Here is a 26,707-nt window from a genome sequence, read left to right on the forward strand (position 1 = left end):
TTCATCACTTCATTTTAGTTTACTGTCTAAAATCCAGGTCACATATGGAGGTGATCTGGTTTAGCTCTGGTTATGAGATGTCAGATTTGTTAAAAGTAACCTGGGTTTTGGGTTTGGTTACTCCCTGCCCAGTGTCTGTTGTTTCTGTGCCCTTCTGTTCTCTTTACTGTTTTCAGCCATGTGGGTGTAAGGGGGCCGGTTTCGCACAGACGGCAGACTCACTGTCAATAGACTCAGATGTGTTTGGCTAGATTTGGCCCCTACATATGCAGTGTGATGACAAAGCCGGCAATGTGTGGTCTCTATAAATCAGATGTCTGAATACGGGCGGCTGACAATGAAAGATCGCTCTCCTTTGCGCAGTGGGATGGTCGCAGAGAAAGAGATAAAGCTTGGCCACACCAAGCTTATTTTGCCAAGCAACAGTTTGTTAACATTTCTGATAAGCTGAGTGAACATGCTATCAGTATCAATGTTTATGTTTTTTTCTTTGATAAACTGTCCAGCTAATTGCATGTGACACTTCTGAGATGTTTGTACCTGACTCTCCTCCAGACTCTCTATAAGTTCGTCACTGCATTTGAGCATTGGTGTAGTAGTGCGGTAATGTTCTTCGTAAGAAAACTCCATCCGTGTCCACATTTGCGTAATTTCAGTCAAAACCTTACAGAAAAACAAATATTACACACTTGTTTTTATTTCCAGAAAATGTGTCAAAGCCAAAAGTGTGCTGGGAGAGATATGAGATGGAACCTTCTCAGTGGACATCTCTTTGACTGCTCTCCCAACTGTGGTGTGCACCTCATCCTCATATCTGTGCAGCTGCAAAGCCAGTAAGTCCTCAAATGTCGTTCCTTCCATTAGGGTGAAATGAACCTGAGAGAACAGCATGTTTAAAAAAACTTGTGTAAATGCCGTAAAAAAAAAAAAATGAAAATGAATGTATGGAATAATTAATTGATTCAAATTGGATTTTTGCCAGAAGTGTTACAAGTATTGTGCACCATTCAGAACTGAATTGCGAATGCTTTTTAAATTCCTGAATTGAAATTGTACTGAGGCAGCAAACAGGATGCAGAACTGTAATTCAAATTTGAATTTAAGGAAGTAGAATTAAAATGTAATGAAATTAAATTAATAAAATAATCCATACAACTGCTGTTAGTGAAGTTTTAAATATTATATTTCATTTTTCAGTATGAGGTATTTCCAAAGATGTTACATTATATCAATAATTATATAAAAACCAATTAGAAATAAATTAGAATCAATTCTAATTTAACACCCTGTGGGGTGTGGCCAATTTAATTTAACATTCAGCTCATAAATTAAAAGGAATTATGCTCAATCCTGTTGTTATAGGGGTGTTTTATGTATGCATAATTAATAAGATTAAAGTAATAATTTTTTTCAGTTCTGAAGTAATGGTTATATTCTGCTTCTACCCTTTCTTTCTCACCCCGGTAGTCCTGACTAACTGGAGCCAGTGTCTTTCTCTCATGGCTGGGTTCTGCAGTTCTGTCACAGCCCTGAGAGAAGCCAACAGATCCCTCAGCAAATGGTCCAGACCCTCATAAACATCCCAAACACGGGCCTCTTTATCAAGAACCCACATTTCCTGGCCAGACATAAAATTAGTGTTAGTTAAAAGATATACTATCAAATATACTATATACTATATCAAACCCAGTTCAACATGCACTTCAACAAAATTCAGCACTGAATATTGTCCATAAATATAGGTCCATAAAATCAGAATCTTCAAGCAAGTGTGTTTGGCAACATACTTATAAGAAATACTAACAGCAACTTGACAACAGTGTCTGTTAAATCTTTTTTCTTGGAAATTTTCAAATGTTGTTATAAGAGGATACTGATGCAGGCATTCTAACCTTTGTAAATCTCCTCAGCTCTGTCTCCATGTGTTCTACATTGATCTCTCTCCACTTTGTCCCTGTCCAGGATGCTATACTGCACTGTGAGGACACAACATTCCAACATTCAGTTGAACAGCCAGAAACAAGGTGTTCGAAGTTCATTTAAATCATTTTCTTAATCAGTATTTTGTCTGATTTTCCAATAAATTTAAACAAGATAAATACACTTGAGAAGCAAAATGTGTTAGACAATCAGACATCAATATATTTCGACATTTTCTTGGATTAAAACTTGAAAACAAGAAAAAATCTATTTGCCAATGGGGTAAGAAAAACAAATTAAATTCAAGATATATTTTAAGTCTATTCTTGTTCTTAACGGATAATTCACCCACAAATGGAGATTCTGTCATCATTTACACACCCTCATGTGTTCCAAACCCATAGAACCCACTACGGACAAGTTGAAGAAAGAATCGCCATTGGCTAGTCAATGTTTGTTTTTATTCGGCAGACTTTTGACTTCATATTTTTTTGATGTAAGCATAATGCAACTGAAAACTGAAAAAAAAATATTAACCAAACCGAGAAGGGGGCATCTTCACATATATAAAGTATTCATATATTTGACTCCATTATTTCACATTTACAATGTTTGTTGAAGTTAAAATATTTCATAATGTATGATTGTCCCTTTAAATATTTATATTTACACATTTATTACAATTACTACATTTTGTTGCATGTTTGTTTATATGCACTTGTACGATTTACATTAAGCTTTTATTTATATGTTTAACAAGCACTAAAATGGTACTGTCTCTTTAAGAGAACTGGCAACTCTGCCAGCAAATGTTTATGGTTGAATTAGCGAAGCGCACATTAACAAGAGAGAAGTTCTCCAGTGGTTTTGTCCCTCATCTGTGCAATGTATGATTAGAATTAATGTTAATTCTTTCCTTTTTGATCACCAACTGACTGTATATCAAAAGAGACATAAAATGGAGTGTGTGAATCTCATCTTTGGACACAAAATACAAGGAACGAGCCAACAGGAAACTTTTACTTGCATAATGTGTACAGACTTAAGTTTAAAAATATTTATTGTACAATTTCTCAAATACAAATCAACAAGCTCTCGAGTTTTGCAACACTTTTACTGTCTAACAGATGTCCAACATGCGCGTTACTGGTCTGTAGCCATGCTGTAAAATGGAGAATGTTGTGAAAACAGTCTGTGGAAAAGGTTAAGCAAAATCAGAGTTGGCGTCGTTAAATGAAATGTAAATGTAACTATGGCATATCACGGCTCAACTAAAGCATTGGTGATGGCGTGATCATGACACCTCAGGACCCACTCCAGCCAAATAAAGTATGTTTCCTTCAGAGTGCACACTCACAAGACACAGCACGCAGTAAAAGACGAGGCTGAATCCAGCTTCTTAAACGGCAGCTTTTTATTCAGTAAAAAGATTGCTGTGCTTAAGTTCTTCACCACTATACAATTCAATCACTGGCGAGTGAAAATGTACTATCCAGTGGCTAATAACAGACATATTTTAGTCACATAGTGCGAAATTTGGTTGCATATGCGAGTGCTTTACTTGCAATGTAGAGGGCTGCCCTTATGACTTTCTTCTTTGGAACACAAAAGGACATGCAAGGCAGAATGATAGGGACTGACAGCCTCAGTCACTATTCACTTTCATTGTTTTAAAAAAGAGCAGTGCTAATATTCTTCAAAATTTCTCCTATTGTGTTCAACAGAAGAAAGTCATATGGGTTTGAAACAACATGAGCGTGAGTAAATGATGACCGAATTTGCATTTTTAGGTAAGCTATCCCTTCACTATCAGCATGCTAAGAGTCCTGTGCAGAGTTAATCTGGCTAAATAACTAAAAATCAGAACAATAACTGTATAAAAAATAAGGTAAAACTAAAAAGCATGAACCACCTGAGCACACAGCATCAGATCCCAGAGCTGTTTTAAAACAGCCGTCTCTCTTTGACAAAGCCGGAGTTGCTTAGAATCAGGGCTGCTCACTTCAAACAGCTTACAGGACTCCTGGAGCTCTGCCATCTCTGCCTCTAAAATCACCATCTCCCTGTGACACTAACAAACATAATGTCCTTACCACACAATACTGTGAATGTACACCGTGAACTACACAAAATGTGAATGTATGTAAATGTATACAAATCAAAACTGCGTTATGAGTAAGAAACATTTACTTTATCCAGGAGAGTGTAAGGTCTTTCTGTGTTGTATTGGAGAGGAGCTTCTGTTTTGAACCTCTCTCGAAACTGATTCAGCTTTTTCTAAGAGAAGAGATGTGAATCAGCAAAAATAATATAGTATTTTACATGAAGGGCACATTTATCTTAAAGTTGCAATAAAAAGTTTACTGAAGTCTCATAGCTAACTCTCAGACTTTCAACCCTGCAAACAAAACATTTAATTTTGCTTCAAGCGAGAAAAGTCTCACACTTTTAACCGATATTTAGTTATGAGCAAATGAGAAAACCTCACCTCTAAAGCCACACACTTCCTGCGAATGACAGCCACTTCTGCAGTATGGAGAGGAGCAACCTCATGTTTCACTGTCCAGGCCAGCTTCTTCATGCTATTCCACTTCTCTGGCAGCTCCTGATACAGGTAAGTAATTTGCAGTAAAGAAGAGCTTTGTTATCAAGCATATCTAACAATACACACTATTTGCTAGTACATTTCCCCTCAAAGGCTCAGGAGTTTTAAAATACTCTCACCTGAAGTTGTGCGTGAACATGCTCAGGTAGGGTTTCTCCATACCGCTCCAGAAGAGTGACCACATCACTGATGGGTTCAAAAAGCCTGTCTGTACCAGTCTGCCTGTTTCGGACAGCCAGCAAGTAACCCATTACTTGCACAAGAGCCTGGTAGTCTCCACTGCACACCGGCTCTCTAAGCCTGAATTCTGCCTGGACAATGAATTCCTCTAGCTCACCGATACTGAAGAACATCAGCAGAAATCAATGACTTTAGTTGATGTAGGAAAGCATTTGGAGTTGAGTAAATAAGGGTGTTTAATTATTATTATTTTTAATGTAATTATTGAAAGGGCTCTCACCTGCCAGTAACATAAGATATCAGGTGCTCCTTAAACATCCAGCACCATCTTTTGATTATGTTTAAAAGACTCATCTTAAAGGAACGGATATCCACTCTAAACCAGCCCTCAAACACCTGTGAGTCCTCATAACTGCTGACCTCTGCATGTAGATCTTCATAATGATTCATCTGTTTTGAAAGGACACAGCTCTCTAATAACAAGACAAACCCTTCCCTCTACTATTAGAGGACAGTTTATGGTCCGATATCTATATTATCATTGTATGCCAAATTAGTAGTATGTCACATCTTGTTTAAATACCTGGTATTTAAGGAAAAACATTAAAAGCAGTAAGGTTTCACCTGCTCTTCGAACTGCACTGTGGTGGGAGGATTTTCTGGAAATGCATCTTCTCCATATGCCTCCACCTCCTGAGCTGTAAGCGCATGACCATAGAGGAGAAACTGCCTAAGAAATTCAACCCTGTCGTCAAGCCATAAGGGAGCGTAGCGGTTAAATGCATCCTGGTATTGCAAAGCTTTCTTCATGACATCATCAACTCTCTCCATCACTTCCTGTCTGAGATCTAAGAGGTCCAACATGTCCTCGACATCAGCCTAAATGAACAGTAAATAATCATTTGTATTTGCACAACAATATACTTATGCATAACTTCTTTCTGATACAGATTAGATAGCATCAAACAGAGAGAACAGATAAACAGTGGCCTGCAAAGTATTTGGACACTTAAGCTACCCTGAAAATGTATGAATTTTGTTGCATAGATAACAAAAAAATCAAACTAATGGGGCATCTGTAAACAAATGATCTTTTTCAAATGAAGCTTTTCAAAGAAATAATTTCAATATGTATGGATATGTCTTAATTTCTAATATTTATTTCTATTGTTTTATCATTTAAAACCTGACAACTATTTTTTGCATGAAAAATGAAAATAGTGTGCAAACGCCACTTAGTTTGATATTCTTTTATCTAATTCGATAACATTCATATATTTTAAGTGTGGCTTTAATGACCATATAATTGTTGGGGCCACTGTATGTCATAGATCCTCAATGGTTCTCCTCTAAGCCTCTAAAGTTCAAGATATTTTCTTACTGTATGTTTATTCTGTAATTTCATTATTTATATATTCTTATATACTTATATATACTTCATTTATTCTTAATTTATCTTAACGGTAAGTACCTGATAGTCCTCCAAGCCCAGGTGAGGTGCCACCCTCTTCACCTGAGCAGACATCTTGAACACATCACCTAGTAATTCTTCCACCAATTCATAAAGTCCATCCCCAGCATCTCGGTCCAGAGATGGTCTAAACATAATCTCGGATCCTGTCAGCAGCATTTGAGCCTCAAACAGGGGAGCCTGTTTCACTGACGCCTCTGTATTATCAATGAAAAACTCTACAGAAGTAGTGATTGCACTGAAAAACCCCTCCACCACCATATCATCCACATACTCCAAATAAGCTTTCCATGCATCCGAGGAACTATCTGCAGCAAAGAGCATAATGTTCTCCTGGAAAATATACAAGAAAACAGGAATATTTCTGATAAAAAGGCACCAGCTGAAGTGAAGTGTAAAGCTGAAGTGTGTAATTTCTGCATCACTAACGTAACCAAATGAAAAACATTTCAAACAGGTTTCCTGAACACTGCCCTTTGTCTTCCATTGGCATTGCAAACAGTTAGTCCCGTCCCAAACTCACGCCATCGGTTGTTCCCATGTTGCTATTTCAAACGGAGCAATGTTTTGATAGCTCCACAGAACCACAGTATTTACACTTTAACTGTCCTATTCTGTTCAGTCATACTTTACCTAAATACATTTTTCAGATGTAATAAAAATGGTTTCATTTATCAGAGCAGTACAAGATTCTGGGCTCTATTTTCGTGAGTGCGCAAAGCGCAGCACTACGCGCTATGACCGTGTGCAACGTCTTATCCAATTTTCATGAGCGTGCTAATTCAAAGTGCAATTTTCGTGCCAGCACAAAGCATAAGTGGCCGTGGGAGGGAGTGTTTGCGCTACTGTGGGTGGAGGCGTGCAAAATAAGGGTGTATTGAATGTAAACCAATGTGGCGCAATACGCAGTTTGCTATTTTCTTTAGAAATATGTAATTGCACTTAGACGCTTCAATACCACCTCTTAACTCAGCGCAAAGTCCAAATACAGTTCCTGCATATGCAGTTTGGATTTCCACCAGCAGGTTGTAATAAATTTCATGTCCAGATTCTGAAAGTACAGAACATCAAATCATGTCCCTTCAATCGCTGTTGAAGCTGTTTGTTGAAACAAAAAATTATGATGTTTGTGATAAACTTTCTAGAGATCATGGTTTCTTATTTCAGTTATTATTATTATTGTTATGTTTATATGTATTATTATTATTGTATATTTATAATTGTATTTATGATTGAATTCAGACAACAATTTTCCACGTCGTCATAGAGTGATTTTTAAGTCACTGAAAAAGGTGCCGGTGGAAGAAGTGAGTAAAATGTTTGGATTTAGTATGATTTTTTTTACCACTTTGTTATTTTTATTATATTTTCGTTTCGTATTTCGAATTTAGAAATATTTTTGGTTAAATTTTTTAGTGTTTCAATAAATAAATGTCATTTTTCAAAATCGACCGGTAGAAGTGAAATGCGTGCCGATACAATGTTAATACTAGCCATGATTTGTATGTCAGTAGATGAAAATGATTCATAATAATTACTTAATTTAATGGAGCATACATCTAAATTCTGACGAGAATCACATTTTCCATGCGTATAAAAGGAGTGTGTAGCTGTTTTAGAAATATGCCTGACATTCATTAAGGACGCAACTAAGCACAAAATAATGTAATTTTCAATTCTTCTAATTCATTGCATACAGTCCATTTACACTACCAACTTCTTATGAATGTGCTGTCTTTGTTTAAGTCGTTGGTGCTTGAGGGAATGGACTATATAATAGGACACAGAAGGTGGAATAACCTGAGAAGAACCTCAGAATTAAATGGCACGCCTTTTGCGTGTTGCACATGGCGATTTCGCCAAACCCACTTTTGCCTTGACCTAGCGCATGCTTGCACGAAAATACCAAAACTTCATGGCCATGCCCAATGACTTTGCACTTATGACTTAAGGCATTGCGTTGCGCTTAATGCTTGCACTCTTAAAATAGGGTCCTTTGTGACTTTTCCTCCACTAGCCTTCTGAACACACACAAACAAAAAATTTGGACTTGATTCGATAAGTCTAAGTGGTCGTTAAAAAAAAAAACGGCACCATTGCTGTTCGCAAGTCAAAATTGACAGACCACAGGAAATTATTAAGAAAGACTAAAAAAAAATATAATTTTCTTTTTTTATTTGTTAAATACAATTTTTAAATCAGCCACAATGCAGAAAAAACACACACAGACATTAAGTGGTGAGACTTTACAACATGCAGTGCAAAACACCCCCAACACACACACACTTACACATACACACACACACACACACACACACAAATGAACTGGAGACACTATAACACAATTTTTTTTTTGTCAAATAAAATCAATAAATCAGCCACAAAGCAGAACACACACACACGCACACAAATGAGGAGGTAAGGCCATAACACAATCACAATGCAGCACACACACACACAGAAATAAATGGGTGAGACTAACAACCAGAAGGCAGAACACAACACACACACACACACACACACACAAACACATGCACGCACACACGCACGCACAAATTCACTCAAGCGCATGCCCACACACACGCACGCACAAACACACTCACGCACGCACACACTCACGCACGCACACATGTACAAAGAGAACAAAGAACAAAGTCTGAATCTTCTGTTTTATACACTAATTGAATTTTCACATTCCATTGCTGTTCATTTCTGTTTATTACTCTTCATTTTCTTGACATTATTATTAATTTACTTTAAGTTATTAAATGTTGATGTTTGAAATAAATTATTGGTAACAATTTTATTGTATGTCTTGTCTTTGTAACACCAGGTCAGGTTTGACTGTAAGCATAATGTGACCTTATTGCAAAAACTGACACTTGACAAAAATGCTAAACTTTGACAAATAATAGTTTGATAATGTCTAAATATATATAAAAATGCATAACTTGTGATACAATTTAGAATTACTACACAGTAGGTGGCTGCATAAAACACTGCAGCCATCTACTTGCTATTATTGTCATGACATGATTTTCAATTCATGTTTTTTTTTTTTTGTTTTTTTTTTTACCATATGGCAGCAATCTGCCCTCAATACAGGACACATTCTCATATTTTCTTCATGTTTCAACAAGGTTTTTGCTGTAGTGATGTTACATAAATTTGCTAATTTTCATATGCAAATGAATGTTGAAATCGAGAAATGTATATGTAAATAAAAACATAAAATCACAAAAGAAGTGCATAATTTTATTGTTTTTAACTTCTGGGATAAAGAAATGTTATAATTTCTTTAAAACAAAAACAAAAAATGTACACCTGTACTGTGTCCGGTCAAAAATGACCATGAACAGCAAAGTACTGTAAGCTGCCCTACTTAATCAGAATAGGAGGTTTAAGGGAACATCTACTTACGAATAGCTTACTTATAGTTGTCTTTCCACATTAAGCTGGGATAGGAGTCTTTTAACAGAAAAAATTACACACTTCACCATTAAGAAAAAGGCACTCCCTCACCTGTAACAAATTATTGATTGCTTCTCCATCGTTCCTGAGGTTGCTGTATCTTTTTTCCACTCGTGCTGCTCTATCTTCCAGTTGCAAGAGTGTGTCTTTCTTGTTGTCTTTCCTGCAGAACATCGGCTGTTTGCTCCATCCATTCATAAGACCTTCCATCATCTCAATATTGTCTTTTGCTTTCTGAAGTCTTCTCTCCAGCTGATAGACTGAGTCCTTTAGTATGCAGATGTAGTCCCAACAGTTCTGGTCCTGCCATGTGAGCTTGGTTTCAGCTCGATGGAGCTGCTGGTCAATAATCTCCATCTCCTCCTTCATGAGTGGAGCCTCAACCTCAAGGGTCATCTGTCTCACCTTGTTGTACCACTGCACCATTAAATGTAGGCTGCCAAGGTTCTGTGAGAGATTAGGAAAAATTCTCCTAATGGGTCTCATTCACTTTTGACACAGAACTCATGATTTATCAATAAGCTTGCACTTACATTTTTCACAAAATTTAGGGTTCCATATTGAACAAATTCCAACCATAAATATGCAAACATCTAAGACTCCTGTGCTCTCAGGACATGTTTGCAGAAAATTATGAATGACTGTACAGTAGAGGTTGTCCGGAAAACCCTTATATGGAGATAGTTTGTGCATGTATTATGCTAATTACTAACTGTGGATTTATTAAAGGGATAGTTCACCCATTTACTTACCCTCATGACATTCCAGTTGTGTATGACTTTCCTTCTTCAGCAGATGATTTCTAGAAGAATATCTCAGCTCTGTAGGTCCATACAATGCAAGTGAATGGTGACCAGGCATCTGAAGCTCCAAAAAGAAGATAAAGTCAGCATAAAAGTAATCCATAAGACTCCAGTGGTTTAATCAATATCTTCTTAAGCAATCCAGTCGATTTTGGGTGATAACAGACCAAAATGTAACTCCTTTTTAATTGTACATCTTGCCATTACAGTCTCAATACACTTCCTAGTTCTTGACACATGTGCAGAGTGCTAGATGTAATTGAGCTTAAAATCATGATCGCCAAGGAGACTGCTGTCAAGATGTACAATGAAAAGGTTACATTTTGTTCTGTTCTCACCCAAAACCAACTGAATCGCTTTAGAAGACATTGATTAAACCTGTCTGTTGGATTACTTTTATGCTGACTTTATCTGCTTTTTGGAGCTTCAAAGGCCTGATCACCATCCACTTGCATTGTATGGACCTCCAGAGCTGAGATATTCTTCTAAAACTCTTTGTTTGTGTTGTCAGCAATGAAAGAAAGTCATCTTAGATGGCATGAGTGTGAGTAAATGATGAGAGTTTTCATTTTTGGGTGAACTAAACCTTTAACATGAACCCTTCTCACATTTCTGTTTTGGGAATGCAGAAGTAAAATATAGCAGGGTAACTTCTATACAGGTACATGGGAGACCACAGCAAATAGTATTATTTTTGCCCATTTGCTCCAATGGCAAAAGTACAATTCCATAATTACATTGCCACGACTTTCCAAAAATGAAAAATCAAGAGATGGATTCCAACAGTAGAAGAGAGAAAGATGCCAAACTGCCAAAATCCCATCACAGCAGTGTCATTTATATTAATATCAGGTAAATATAACACAAAGAATCCTGTTATGTTTACTCTGCATCATCACAGTCTATAAAAAGGGTAAATTAAAATAAGAATATTAACAAATGTATGTGTATACACCTGTTAGGAATCTGGTGGAGACTTTGTGAGAGAACCTTGTATGCAATTAATAGCAAATGAGACCCACTTACCTCATAGAATGTTAAAAACAAACAAGATCGTAACTGATAATAGGCAAATAAAAACTGAGCATTCACAAACCTTAAAGAAAATCTCTCTATTCTCATAAACCTTCAAGGCAGCGGGGGGGATGTTCATCTGATTAAGAATTTTCAGCTGTTTCACATCCTTCAGCACAGAAATCAGCTGAAAGGTAAAAAGGTCAACATTATGCAAATTTACAATTAGGTATTCGGATTGTCTAACAACTGAAATTAAAGCAATGTGCTCTGCTGTATTTTCAACACACTATAGTTATGCTCTTCACCTCTTGATTGACGTTTACTGACAGTAGGTCTGTGCTGGGATCTCTTTTGATGAGGGGCCGATCCAGGTTCATCTGGCAGACCTGGTCAATATCTTTACACCAGCTGAAATAGATCTGCTTCTCGTACTCATCTAAATGTGCGGATATCTCCATGTACTTATTACTGACCAATTTCATCTCTGCACCTTCCGCTGTCCTGTGAGAGGATTGCACCAACCTCATCAGACTCAATTGTACCAAAAAAAAAAAAAAAAAAAAAATGAAAATAATAAATGAGCTAAAAAGTGTTTATAAACACTTACATATCAAGAACAAATCGGAAATTCTTCCAAGGAGTTTGAATTCTGTCTCTGATCATTTTTGTCCATTTCAAAGCTCCCGTCATAGCAGGCATGTTCTTGCTCAACAATATTTTGTTGCTCTTTTTCTGGAATTAAATGATAAGTGATTTCCAAAAAAGGTCAATTTTGCATACCAACAACAAGGTGCTGCTGAAAAACTATAACTGTACCTGCTCAAAATGAGAAGCAAACAGGTGTTTGCATTTGTCCAGCTCTTCCCCAAAGAGCAGAATTATTTTGGTGAAATTTGGAGTAAAACTTTCCTTTATGATGTGTCTGTCCAAGAAGGGTTTGAGCACAGCAACCAGCTTCAAAGAGATGCATATTGAAAGATACATTATAGGTTATATTCTGCTTTTTCTTTATATTTTTGAACTAAATTAGCCTCATTTAAAAAGCTTACTTTGAAAACAGATTCCAGTCCTGAACAATCTTGAAAGGATAGGCACAGAATCCTGGACAGCCGTTGATCAAAATCTGCCACTTTTTCTTGGAAACCTTCGCAGTCTTTTTCAAAATCCTTTCAAAATTTTAAATCAAGGTTTAAAATGTAATATTAAGCCAAACAACTTCAGGTAAGTACCTAAAATGTGTGTTTCAACTGTTAAATACTCAAAATAAAGCTGGAAAAAAGTGCAAACACTTATTAATGTATATGTACTTTTACTTATAATCTTTTAAACACTACAGTACTGTATATGCCTATAAAGTAATTAATTAGTATAAAGTTTGCTAAGTACTTAGAGTTATGGATGTTACTACAAAGTGTCATCTAAAACTTTACAAACAGGACTCACATAAAGATGAATTATGAGGACAATCAAACCTCACAAGGAAAAAAAGGTTGCCAATTAAGCTTTCTGGCCACCTCTTCTGGTCACAATATCCACATATACCTTATCTTTTTAAAGATAACCCTTTCCACTATAAAAACTTTCACCATGATACTGATAAATATCACAGTAGAACTATAGCAACAGAGGCCCAGTAAGAGTTCATTGATTCTTGAGATAAGGGACAAAACATGTCATACATACAAAAGTCCTCTTTATGTTAACAAATCAAGAAATTAATCATAATAAAAATACTGAAAGAGTTACATCTGAAAGGAAATGTGTATACTTATATTTTTAAATAATTACAATTAACCTGTACTCAGCAAGAGGTCACAGTGTTAAACTGCCAGACAAAATGTTTAAAAATGCAACACATTTATAAATATCAAATAAAAGTTAGGGATCTATAAGATATCAACACTACATAACGTAAAATTGTAATTATATTTTCCATAAAAAACTGCCTATCAAAGTTGTATCCTCACTTTGCATCTTTCCCACTTCCTGCTCATGGTAGATGCAACAGTAGGACACAGGATCTGGTAATGTTTATATTTTTATATATTTCAAACAAACAATGTTTAAAGGTGCAGTATGTAACAATTTTCATGTAATATTTGCCTTTTTTTGCCAATGTGTGAACGGCTTGTAACGCAACTTAAAAAATGTTAAAAAAATTAAAATTAAAGCCTGTAGACTGATTTTCATGCGAAGGGAGCGGGTCGGTTTTGCTGGGAAAATCCAAAGGATGTGACGTTTATGCGTGCTCCCGAGAGCCTTTTACTGAATCCCGTCTGGCTAAGCGGGAACGTGATCGTGGTCGAGCGAAAACTAGAGTGAACGTCGGCAGGGCATTTGATTCCTGGAGGGAACTTCGTTCGGTTTTGGGGATCAAAACCGACCCTGAATTGGCATTTTCTTATTGGACAGGTAAGCTTACATAAATGCAAAGCATGTGAAATATAGTGCCATAAGGATTGATCTGTGTAATTTTAGCTAACTTGATCTTGCCTACTAACGCTGACGAATTGCAAGCTGCCTTGCTTTGTAACTTTCAATTAATTTCAACGATCTTCTCTTTATACTAAAAGTCAGGTTTGCAGGATAAATTTAAACAAATACGCTGGTTTCTTATTCGTAGTACAACATATGACATACAAAACATACAATAGTGCAACATAACAGTGCAGTGCAGCAGTAAACTGTCTGGTATAGTTCGGTAGTATGTATGTGTGTATCAGTATGCTATGTTAGCTGATAAGTAGTTTTAGTTTAGTCTCAAAGTTTGTAGTAAAACAATCATAACTGTGTAATTTTAATTATGCTACCTCATCTGTCAGCATGATGCCGGTGGATCACGTTCAGTCTCTTTGTACGTTACGTCATTGTTTTGGCCAATGCTCGCTCGCTCGCGTCCCTAAGGAGTGTGTGCACGAGCGCGAGCACAAGCAACAGGTAACGGCTGCAGTTCACTTAACGGCCACAGGTGTCATTAATAACAAGGGTTTCTGAATCTTACATACTGCACCTTCAAGTCTCTGTGGTCACAGCTTTAGCATGTCAACACCCTCATCCCATTGAGATAATTTCTGTTCAGACTTGAAGAATCATTTTGCCATTTTAGTTTAGGTTAAAGAGGCAGCTTCAACTGAGGAAAAAAACTAAATAGCTCCAGTGTACAACACATGGTTAAGATGGAACATTTTTTACATTTTATCAACTCTGTCAGAATTTTCAGAATAGTGTGAAAACAGAAAAAAAATAAAAAATTATAGAATGTATTTTATCACTTAACTCCTTTACTGAACACCATTATTAGATAATTAAAGACTTTACACTCTTGTTGGATGTATCAAATTAAAATAGCATGCTTTTAGTGTGTCTGATGGAATTGACCGATATTACAGTAAGATGTAATTATTTAATAAATGTGAATTTTCAGATAAAAGCGTTTTTATAAAAAACCTGTACATGGTTTGTTAGCTGAGACCTTTGTCTACAAATATACCCATTTCAAATTGATATATTTAAAAACAAAAAGTTTTAAACATGTTTTGTCCCTTAACTCAAGAATCAGTGAGTTATATCTACTATTGCATCAAACACTGCTATCTATTTCACATAATTTACAAAGATTTACTGAACATGTTTAATGTTTAAGATAACATGCCAAATATATGTTTCACTGTTCGGAGCATAAAATTCTATTAGGAATTCAAAACACACTCTTCATGATCTTTTGACTTACTCTAAAAGATCCAAAGTCAAACCATACCTGAGATGTCAAATCTAGTGGATTGTATTTCCGATCTCTTATTACTTTACAGAGTTTGAGAAACTCTGAATGCAGCAGAGAGACCTGTTCAGTGTAAACCCTTCCTCTGAGTCCTCCAAACACCAGCTTCTCCAACCTTTGGAACTCCAACATGGTGGAGAAAACGGCCTGGAAAACATAAAGCATCCCAACATCCCAATGTTCAAATGCTAGTTTTATATCATAATCAATTTCTTAAAGGAATATTCCAGGTTCAATACAAGTTAAGCTCAATCGACAGCATTTGTGGTACAATATTGATTACCACAAAAATGTATTTTGACTTGCCCCATCTTTTCTTTAAAAAAAAAAAGCAAAATCTGGGTTACAATGAGGCACTTACAATGGAAGTGAATGGGGCCAATCCGTAAACAATCCGTAAACAAACTCTCTATTTCAAAATTATAGCCACAAGACATAAACAATATACGTGTTAACATGATTTTAGGGTGATAAAATTGCTTACTAACTTTTTCTGTGTAAAGTCGAAATAATTTTTTTGCGGTAGTCAACATTATGCTATAAATGCTGTCAATTGAGCTTAACTTGTCTTGTACCTGGAATATTCCTTTAAGGTAAACGGTGCTAATACTTACATATACTAAACACACATACATACGTATAGCAAGCAATTTGCATCATGACAATACATAAAACAATTCACAACAATTAAACTAATATCATCAGAGCTAATTCTTTCCAAAGACTATAAATACCCACAACAATCAAACACAAATTATGTTATAGTGAGTGAGTGTATACATAACTGCTTACCTTTAACTGTGAAACCCGAGCTAAGAAGACTTCGAATCTAGTAAAAATGAGAGCTGAAGGGAAATCCCAACACTTGTGTGAAGCACAAGAACTGGTCGAAGCAGCCACTTTCTGTCTGTAGGTCTTGAATGTTTCCCTGAAACACCTGAAAACTCCCACTACAGTTTGTAACTTTTCCAAAATATCTTCAGTCTCCACTCTCAGCAGTTTCTCTGCACTGAGATATGAAGTGGCCTAGTTGGAGCAAAGATGTGATATTTTGGTTATAAGAGCATCATTTTAATCTATATTTTGGCTATATCCAATCCCAAAATTGACTTTAAAATTAAGAAACTGATAAGTGGTGACTGAGACTGTTAGTCCCTAACATTCTGCTTAACATCTCCTTTTGTGTTTCATGGAAGATAGAAAGTCCTTTGAGATTTGAAATGATATGAGGTGAGTAAATGATGACAGAAATTTCCTTTTTGGGTGAACTAACTCTTTGACTCCTGTAGGAGAAACCTAAACAGATATCAGAAATCATGATGCATATGTCATACCTGCTGAATGAGGAGGTTGCAGAGCTCTTGCAGCAGCACGACGATGCGAGCAGGTGAACGATAGAATGAACAGTGTGTCCAGACCAGAAATATAAGATGAAAGACTGGTGGAATGAGTGCATGCAGGAATGAGAACTCATGCTCTTCAAGTTGAGACAGCACTGATCTGAGAGGTTGAAGATGAAGGTCTATAGCCCTGGCCTCCTGCAAAGCTTTGGGAGAAATGCATAATTGCTACTGACATACAGAATTTATGCTACATGGGAAATATACTTTGTTACCGATATCTAGGCAGAGTCTTAAGAGAGAATGCCATGAATTAGTAAGACACAGTAAAGTATAGTTGAAATTAACTGTTTTAATGAAATGAAGGTTGGAACATTGTATAACTCTATCCCTTACCGTCAAAAACATTCTCCGCCAAAGCTTTGAATGGTGGGAAATAACTGCTGTTTATTATTTCCAGAATCCTCCTCATTTTCCTAACACAAGGATTCTGAAGCTGAGATTTAGAAAGATTTAGTACATTGCCAATCATTTCCGCTAACTTACACAGTGTAAAATGCTAATGGCTAAACAAACCTGTTCGTGAATGCTTTGTATGTTCGTTTTCCTGGACCTCCAGAAGTCAAGTTCAGCTTTTGGTCCAGGGTTCAGCCCCTTCTTAATCAATTCGGCAGAATCTACTCGCAAGACTTTATGGATCATGTGCGTCCAGCTGATGACCATGGACTCAATTGCATGTATCACGGCTCTATTGTGACTGTCTTGTCTTGTTTGCCAAAGACAAAAATAGATTGTTGTTTCAGTCAAAACAAGGAAACATTATGCTTTTTACACTTACTCTATGAGGTTTAAGGTTAAGACAATAACCTTAAAGGGATAGTTCACCCAAAAATGAAAATTCTCTAATCATTTACTCACCCTCATGCTATCCCAGATGTGTATGACTTTTTTGGCTAAATCCATATTTTCAAAAGTTATATGATAGGTGTGTGTGAGAAACAGATCAATATTTAAGTCCTTTTTTTACTATAAATCTCCACTTTCACTTTCACATTCATATGTGAAAGTGAAACTAAACAGGCGCCACATGTGACTTTCAGATGTGAAAGTGAAAATGGAGATTTATAGTAAAAAAAAAGACTTAAATATTTATCTGTTTCTCACCCACACTTATCTTATCACTTTTGAAAATATGGATTAAACTCCTGGAGTATTATGGATTACTTTTATGCTGTTTTATCTGCTTTTTGGACCTACAGATTTCTGGCCAAAATTCACTTGCATTGAAAGGACCAACAGAGCTGAGATATTCTTCTAAAAATCTTAATTTCTGTTCAGCAGAAGAAGAAAGTCATACACATCTGGGATGGCATGAGGGTGAGTAAATGATTCAATTTTGGAGGGACTATCCCTTTAAAGAATACAAATGATTAATACTACAATGATTATACTTTAAATGTATAGTTCACCCAAAAAATTTAAATGTTGCCATTAACTTGTGTCATTCTAAACCAATATTTTACATTCTCTCTTCCATCGAGTAGGAAAGGAGAGCATGAGTCTGACCCTGGTCACAGTTAACTTTCACTATATGGGAAAGAACAGCCTCAAAATTCTGCTAAACTTCTTTTGTGTTTGACGGAAGAGAGAGTATTATAAAGGTTTAAAATGATATGAGAGTGAGCAAATGATGACAGAATTTTTATTTTTGGGTGAACAATCCCTTGAAACCAAGATGTTTTGATCAAGCGCTCCTTTTATGGGATGTATCCATATTATCACAGAAGAAAACCCCCACAAATAAAGCTTGTCATACAGTGTGACAGTTGCCTCTTGACAGTGCTCTATCCACTCTTGGATGGCAGGAATGGGAAGGATGGTTTTCCCGTATAACTCTCCCGTAACCACGGAAACCTTGCTTTGCAAATTCTCAATGTGTTTTTTCACATCCTGCGATACTGAATTCGGCCACATCAGGTGATTCTTCTTGTTTGACAGAAGCGGCAAACAGACCTTGATGCAAAATGATGACAAATTTCACATGCATTTATTACTTTATGTTTAAGAGACCATAAATTAAACATTCAAGTCCAAGAAAAATCTCAGAGCTTTCGATAATGAGAGTTCTCACTCCTTGTGTATTTATTTACTTTTCTGACAGCCTATCAAACAGTTGTGGATCTAAGCAGTGTTCTTGAAAATCTAAAAGAGTTCATTACCTTCTCCATGGTGTCTGACAGCTGTGGCAGAACAGTGGGTGAGAGCACCCCAAAGAGTACAGAACCTCTACAGTTTTCTGGGAGGATGGGGACATTTTCTTTCTTAAGAATGTAAACTTCCTTGTGTTTAGAAAGAGGACATGCCTAAAGTACACAAATAAAACAATGTTTGATAGTTGTTGAAATAACTAGTACAATATTAAATGATTGAACCTGTGATATCTGATTTTGCATACACTGAATATACTGTATATCAGACACAGAGATGTAAACACAAGGCCTCATTGATCACTTACCTCAGTAGAAACAGTAAGACCATTGGACGCAGTCAAGCTGAAAAATAACAATGTAATACGGGATTCGAAAAACATTGTAAAATATGTTTTGTGTTTTTCAAGGTTGACAAATTTTTCCCACGTATCAGTTTTGACTTTGAGCATCAGGCACAGTCTCTCGCCTAAATACTGCACCCTGAGGTCTTGAGAAAACGGAGATTCTTCCTCCTCTGACATTTTGTTGTCCTTGTGGAACAGCGGTTCCCAGCTGAACGATAGAAACTATTTTTTAAACCATGTGTAACGCGACGAATGTCACGTGTTTACATATTACGTGTTTTGCTTCATGCATAGGCTGAAGAGATTTAATTCAGAAAAAAGTGCAGAAAGAGGGCGGTACAGCGTCCAGTTGCCTTGGTTACTACCAAAACACCCAAAGCAGCACTTAAGTCATTCACTCCAAGTTTGTCTCACTTGACAACATTAACGATACAAAAATTTACCAATGGACAGAGTAGGTTACATAGGGGGAAAACGACTAAATAGCTATTCATAATTGCATATAGTGGCTTCAGACGTACATTTAAACTTTTACAAAAGTAGAACACCTTATTTTTCTACTTAATGTAATTTTAACAGAGTAATATACTTGGTGAAAGTCTGACTTATGAGCCGTTCACACACAACGCGTTCTTGCGCAAAAAACAAAAACAAAAACAAAAATAAAACAAAAAAAAAAAAAAAAACGCATACTGTATTGGCGCGCGTTTAAAAGTTGATTTTTTTTTTTTTTTTTTCACGTGAAACGTCTAAAAAACTCTCCTGCTCGAGGCGTTGGGAAAACACGAAACGCGTTCGTTGTGAACGGCCCTTTACACGCTTAACAGTTCCACAGCTGATGATTCCATGTTTATAAACTGTTATATTCTTAAGAACTCAATTTGTAACATTCTTAAAAATTCAAATCGTTACATCTAAGAAAATAAATAAATCAAAAGTCAAAGGTCCACAACTTGTATTGTCTTCATAAGAATTCATCATGACACACTTCTACAGTAAGAATGAATTCTTCAGATGGCCTCTGTTAATTTTCACCTGAGTGCACCAATAATGCCCTCTAGGGGACTGGATTATTGAAGCACACTAATGAACGCCGACTGCTTCTGCTGACAAACACGACGTGCTTTGCCTGTCCCGGCTACTTGATGAGCACTGTAGGAATGGTCTCTTTTTGGAGACGGTTTCCCTCATGATTAGTGGTTCCCCAAAGCTCTGGGCCGGTTGCACCAGCTATATGTTACAATTTAGCCTAGTTGTGAAGTAAATGGGCACTACAATTTACGCACTACTTAATATTTGAGCGTTGCACCATTAAACTTAGGTAGGACGTAACCCTACGTATAAACTAAATATTTACGAAAGCCTCCGACCAGGAGTAACTGATGGAATACAAAGCAGAATCACTTAATTACATCAATGAGCTCATGTTTTGCGTGACAGGCTTCAATCCTTTCGACATATATGATGATGTTGCATAACACGTGTTTAAATTTTCGGGAGAAAACATTATGTAAAAAAAACTTACTCAGCATGAAACCGGTGCACTATCCTGTGTACACCACCCGGTGTCAAGTTTCACATATACAAAATATATAAGATATTAAAATGAATAAATGACTATTTTTCCAGCCTGTTGTATTAGTATTTATTTATTGCCCCTTATTCATTTTAGATACAGTTATTAAATATTGTTATTTACATAGTCTAAATAGCCTATACCATTAATGAAATCTTGTTTTATTACGTATCGTATTTTAATGGGGATATAATTTATTACAGCTGACAGTTACGTGAGCAAACAAGGTTTGAACATCAACAGTAACAAGATAAAACTGAAATACACAGCTTTTCAACACTTCTGTGTACAAATTTGAAGGCTGTTTATTGGATCAATACAAGTAAACATCATATTATGCGACTACGCATTACTTTACGGAGAGCGTACGACCTAAGAGTCTTGCCTTAAGAACAAGTGGTGCAACCAAATTAAGCACTGGCTTAGTTACAAACTAACTAGTTAGTTACTAAGCCCTTAGTGTGAACTTTATGTCCCAACTTAAGTGAGAAAAAAAAAAAAAAAAAGCATACAGGCTCTAATACTAAAGGGCAAAGCTGTGCCAGTCAGTACACCTGAAACTTTTGCGTAATTGCTAGTCTCAAAATAATTCCGTTTTTGTCCCTGATGGTAGGCTATATAATAATAATTATTATTAAACAACAACAACAACAAGTGAGATTTATTTTACTTTGTATTTTAAACTGATTTTATTAACGTTAGTTGATTTAATATTCATTCTAAATAATTATAAAAAAAAATTAAAAAAAAATAATAATAAAGGATTTTAAAATATAATTTCCTAGCATAAAAAGTCACACATCAGCCTCAGAATTCGCTGAGTCATTTTCGCTCACTCGGTGCCCATATATGTATATAGCCTAATAACATTCTCTATCTGCTGGGAACAGTGAAGCGATTTCGAAAGATTTCTGTCAGTGTTTGCGACTTCATGCCGAGGCACGTCAGCTACATCCACTGAAAGTCGCTCGCTCCTGGCGTTAACATTCTGGGAAACCATGGGAATGTAGTTTGAACTGGACGGAATGCGATATCCGGCCACATGCGGCCCTCCTATGTGTACCCCTGCGGTGTTATGCAAGCTTCATAAAAGAACAAATTTGTTATCCTCAACCCGAGGGCATCTGTTGATGGATACGTCCTCTCCGGGGTCGAGAGGAAGTAACCATTCAACCGCTGCTGCTTATCTTGCTTTACTTGTTTTTATTGTTCCTCACTTGAGATATGACAGATTTAAGTGCTCCACTTGGATGGTGACAAACACCCTTTTTATTTACCTAGATGGCGAGTTACAACATATTCCTTCCTTAACTGAGCAGATTGCCTGCTGTTTGGGATGCTATCCGTATAATATACCTTAGCATAGCATACACTAACATGAATAATCATGTCAGATTTAACTCCACTGGCCAGCAGATATTAGTCTTTGTGTAAGGAGAGAGTGGGGAATAGGCCAATAGACAGATACCAGAGCAGAGGGATCTTGAGTATTCCCAAAGGAAAATCATTAGTGCATGTCTGGAGAGAGGCTTTATCCTTTTTAATAAACCCCCCAAAAGAGTGGTGCTACCCTACTGACCTTAAAGAAGATTAAAACAAGATACCATTCCTCATAAACCAAGTGCATTATCACATATGTAATGTGGTGTAATACATAACCTTCAGTTCCCTCTAATCATTTACATGATTACTTTTAACAATTGAATGACTAACTGGTTTTATTTTATTTATAATTATTTTTCATATATTTTTTTTATTTGTTATAGTTTTTTTTTTTTCATTTGCCACATTAAGGGTTTTTTATTGTTATTTTTTTTTTCAATCAGTATACATATAAAAATGGAGGGGGGGGGGAGCATATTTGTAAATTGTGTGTATGTAGATAACTCCCATGCCCTATAGACCCAGCTGCCTGCTTCCACCTCAGAGATGAGAGAGTGGGGGGTGCAGGGTCTCTGGCGTTGATCTGTTTTGTCTCAGGGTCCGGTGTGGCATTAGTTTATACTTGGCCTTTTGATTCCTTAATCCCAGCACTGGCAGCCCAACGCAGGCAGCCGATGAGATATTCCTCTCACAGCTCGTGATTTATGACCTTGCAGCCCAGCACTTAGTACAGAGAGATCACAGGTGCTTCTGAGGCCAGCATAAAAGTTTTTATATGCACACCCTTTGGTCTCAAACAAATTCTGCACACTTGCTTTACTGCCCAAAGAGGATGGGTCAATAAATGTTTAAAAAAATCATCCAAGACTGCAAACTCTGCTACCTGACTATGTGTATAGCTATGTGATTTCTGTAAGTCTATGTTTTAAAATGATTTTTTCCCATTTTATAAACAGTGCTTCTAAATGAAAACTCACTCCAAAAAGCATAACAGGGTTTACAGAATGAAAAACATTGAATTCAAACTTAATGTACATTTGCATTTTTTCACTTACAGAATATCAAGAAAACATGAAATCCCTTGATTAATCAAATACATTTGAATACAACGAAATCCTTAATTTATGAGCTCTTCTGAATGGTAATTTTATGCTGTTTGACTGTTTGCTTTTCTCTTCAGTGTCCACTTTACAAGGAAACTAAAGACTCAAGTGCACATCTTTTGTGAGTGTAAAGCCAGACTTGCCTGCAGCATTTTAAAGTTCTGTCTGAGGATTGTGGAGTCATTGTGTTTGGAGCCATAACTGCATAGTGGTGTAAGATTTACCAGAAGGGATGTGAATGAAATAGCTTGGCATCGATGACTATATTCTAAGGGAGTTATGTCCCTGCATGAAAACACGCAAATCTCAGCTAAACAAACTAATCTCTAAACTGCTTGCGCAACTTTAAATAAACCATATACATTTTTATTATCATGGGCAGAGAATCAATAGAATGATTTCTCAAAGATACATAGAACAAAAAGTGTTCCATAAATAAAGACCCCTGTAATACCACTTTGATTATTTTAAATGCTTCTACTTATTTAAATTTTACTTTGTATTTATTTATTTTTTTATTAAAAAAAAAATAAAAAAATAAACACTTTTGAAAGATATTAATTTTAGATTTGTTAGTCTGAAAATAGACGAGTTAATTACTTATGCATCATTCAGTCAAGATAGTGAGAGAGACTCTTTTTTTGAGGACTTTGGTAGATATAACAATAAATTGTGCTCTGCCATTCCATTTTAGTCTTCCACTTTCTCATTTTGCATAGTTTTACAGCTTCAATAAGACAAACCAAATAAATGTTTTCAACAGCTTGTCATGACGTGATACAAACAATTTGATTTGCATTCACAGCACCTCACTTTGATTTAGTAACATTGATATCAGAACTTGTCTTCCCCCTTTCCCTCCCCTCAATCCTCCCTCTTTTTTCTCTATTCCTGTCTGTATGCCAGAGAGTGTGCTGTAAATGGCAACACCAATTCACCTGGACTTGACTAGCTTGTAATGGGCGCATTACGCTCCAGCCCCATTCCCTGCCCCCCCCCAATCATGTGCCTATCATAAGGGACAGAGTTCAGCTCTCTCCTCCATACTCCTGATTGAAGGCATTTATGCCAATTATGGGAAACAGCCTTTCTAGGCAAATGACCCCAGCAACCTTAGACCTTTTCTCCTAGATGGCTTTGGTGACCAAACTGCCTAAGGTCACCGTCTCTTTATGGGTCCTCTCTCCCTTTTGGATCCACTGAATTGGGACGCATTTGCATTTTGGTCGGTTGCATCTCCGTATTCCAATGAAATACACACAGCTGGTCTTTGTTATGCATATTCATCATGGATATGTATGTAATTGTGCTGTTTTAAATTGTTTGCATCAATTACAATCTCCCATTCTGATGAGGATGAGCATCTGAATACTGAAATACATGCATTTCTTTACATTTGTAGCAGTTAAACTAACCTAAAGAAACAAGACAATCAGTTTAGAAATAATTGGCTGACAGAGGATCATGTTGCCTTATACATAAGCTGAAACTAAAACCACAAAACACTTGAGATTGAGTCAAATCACTGTTCTGCGTTTAATTAAATTTCCTCTATCAAATTAAAATGAGTTCTTATCTTTCCCCTGTTAAATCTAATTGTAGTTCATCTAGTTTCATAAAAACGGATGACGAAAAGAGGCCTATGGTTAAGATTTCAGTTAAAGTAAATGATGGGGCAGGATTTTGCTCGTAGGATCTCGTCATTACCGCAAATAGCTTCTGTTTGCAGGACAGAAGCCACAGACTTTTACTGGTGCACCAGATATGCTCTACTGCTGAAATTGTGTCAGTTTGGGTGAGGAAATCACGACACTTTTTTCGTTGCACTTTATTTTACAAGTGTACTTTCAGTATACTTACAGTGTACTTACCCAAGAAAGTACTGAGTAATATTAGATAACTACATGTACTTAATATTGGTTAAGGTTAGAGTTAGGGTTAGTTTTAGGGTTAGTACCTAGTAATTACTATAGTTGTTTTAATTATATAGTAAGTAAATGTAGAACAGTACTGTAAAATGAAGTGCTACACATTTTTTTTATGTGTTTCCATTTAGTTTTTTATCATTTCACTGAAGAATGGTTTAAAAGTTGATGTGTATCATTTTTTTTATTTAAAATTTTTTCTCATATCCCATAGATTACATTTTTGTTTTTTGTTTTTTTACAGAGTAAGCCATATGACTGTTGATTTCACCAAAAGTGCAAGTCTCTGTGGCTCTATCAAAACATTCTTCTTTTTGTTTGAGTAGTCTATCCAGCCCAAAACAGCAACATTGCCGCGAGTAATTATTTTTGCAATTCTGTTTGATAAGGCAGTGGCACAGAAATTACATACATAAGCTATAATTAATACAATTATTTGAATTATATTTTATAACAAATTAGAATTTACTAGGATTTCTAAACAACAATTCCGTTTTGCCACAATACAATGTTCGTAAATGTCCTCAGAATTCCTTGAAATATCTTGCTCATAAATTGAGTCTTGGTGAATGTATTTCTGAGCCTTTGAAACACTGAAAACCCTAAAAACCCCATAGGTCCCCATAGGAACCAGACTATGTTGTCCTCGCTGTTCCCTGTCCATCTCGCCCCTACCCACCCCCCCCCCCAACTCTTAAACGCTCTCTTCTCTCTCCCACTCTCTCAGACCTGGCAGCCTAATCGAGCAGCACCTATTGCTCCTGCTGTGAGATTATGAAGTAAATTATTTTAAGATCAAATGACCAGCAGTAACAATGAAGCTCAGTGCAAAAATTTCTGAGGCCCTCCATCCCCCTGATCCACCATCACCACCTCCCCTTTACACTCAAATTAAAGCTCTGTGGGGATCTCTCCACACCTCTCAGGTGAATTCCCCCAGTGCCCTCCATCCTCCCATTAGTAGCCTTTTAGCTGCAGGCTAAGGTAGGGCTCGCTAATTGGCCTCGGATACAAAACCAGGCACAAACTTGCAGGGAGCTAAAATGGGCAAATTGCCCCAGTTCTGGGCAGCTGCTGAGTGACCAGAGGCAGACTGGACTTTCCCAGCTGGTAAACTGTATCTGGTGGCAGTTTGTTGTTGCTGGGATGTAGTTTTATGACCACAGTGTTTGAGTTGGTATGTTCAGTGAGCAGCAGTAATTTGAGAAAGGCAGTTTCAGGTAACAGTTTACATAAGGTTTCATTTGTAAGCATTAGTTAACAACATTAGTTAACATGAACTAAAAAACAATTTCAGCATTTATTGATCTTAGTTAATGTTAATTACAACATATAATACATTTTTTAAATCAAAAGTTGTGTTTTTTAACATTAGTTAATGCATTATGAACTAACAATGAACGATAGTATTTTTATCAACTAACATGAATAAAGATTAATAAATTATGTACAAAAAGATATTGTTAATTGTTTATTCATGATACCTACTGCATTAACTAATGTTAATGAATGGATCCTTATTGTAAAGTGTTGCCCAATTTCAAAGAGACCTAGGCTAGTTGTCACATGGGGAAGTTGTCA

At 36.4% G+C, this 26,707-nt stretch overlaps 1 protein-coding gene across 1 annotated transcript in view; it reads right to left on the reverse strand.

Moving 5' to 3' along the window:
- Nucleotides 1-19,316, reverse strand: part of LOC127454032 (dynein axonemal heavy chain 11) — a 101,788-nt gene extending 82,472 nt beyond the window's left edge. Inside the window, exons 1-25 of the mRNA XM_051720957.1 lie at nt 19,101-19,316; nt 18,805-18,948; nt 18,402-18,598; nt 17,162-17,351; nt 16,982-17,081; nt 16,580-16,791; nt 16,038-16,271; nt 15,225-15,392; nt 12,517-12,633; nt 12,284-12,421; nt 12,075-12,199; nt 11,773-11,968; nt 11,547-11,651; nt 9,699-10,094; nt 6,177-6,509; nt 5,330-5,584; nt 4,986-5,155; nt 4,645-4,867; nt 4,409-4,525; nt 4,111-4,197; nt 3,833-3,991; nt 1,893-1,976; nt 1,460-1,618; nt 754-876; nt 541-663 (exon numbers count right to left, since the gene is read on the reverse strand). Coding sequence (XP_051576917.1) covers nt 541-663; nt 754-876; nt 1,460-1,618; nt 1,893-1,976; nt 3,833-3,991; nt 4,111-4,197; nt 4,409-4,525; nt 4,645-4,867; nt 4,986-5,155; nt 5,330-5,584; nt 6,177-6,509; nt 9,699-10,094; nt 11,547-11,651; nt 11,773-11,968; nt 12,075-12,199; nt 12,284-12,421; nt 12,517-12,633; nt 15,225-15,392; nt 16,038-16,271; nt 16,580-16,791; nt 16,982-17,081; nt 17,162-17,351; nt 18,402-18,598; nt 18,805-18,948; nt 19,101-19,316 — 4,371 coding nt within the window. The remainder of the gene's footprint in view (nt 1-540; nt 664-753; nt 877-1,459; nt 1,619-1,892; nt 1,977-3,832; nt 3,992-4,110; nt 4,198-4,408; nt 4,526-4,644; nt 4,868-4,985; nt 5,156-5,329; nt 5,585-6,176; nt 6,510-9,698; nt 10,095-11,546; nt 11,652-11,772; nt 11,969-12,074; nt 12,200-12,283; nt 12,422-12,516; nt 12,634-15,224; nt 15,393-16,037; nt 16,272-16,579; nt 16,792-16,981; nt 17,082-17,161; nt 17,352-18,401; nt 18,599-18,804; nt 18,949-19,100) is intronic.
- Nucleotides 19,317-26,707: the final 7,391 nt, after the last annotated feature.

Source organism: Myxocyprinus asiaticus, chromosome 16, assembly GCF_019703515.2.
Source record: "Myxocyprinus asiaticus isolate MX2 ecotype Aquarium Trade chromosome 16, UBuf_Myxa_2, whole genome shotgun sequence".
NCBI lineage: Eukaryota > Metazoa > Chordata > Actinopteri > Cypriniformes > Catostomidae > Myxocyprinus > Myxocyprinus asiaticus.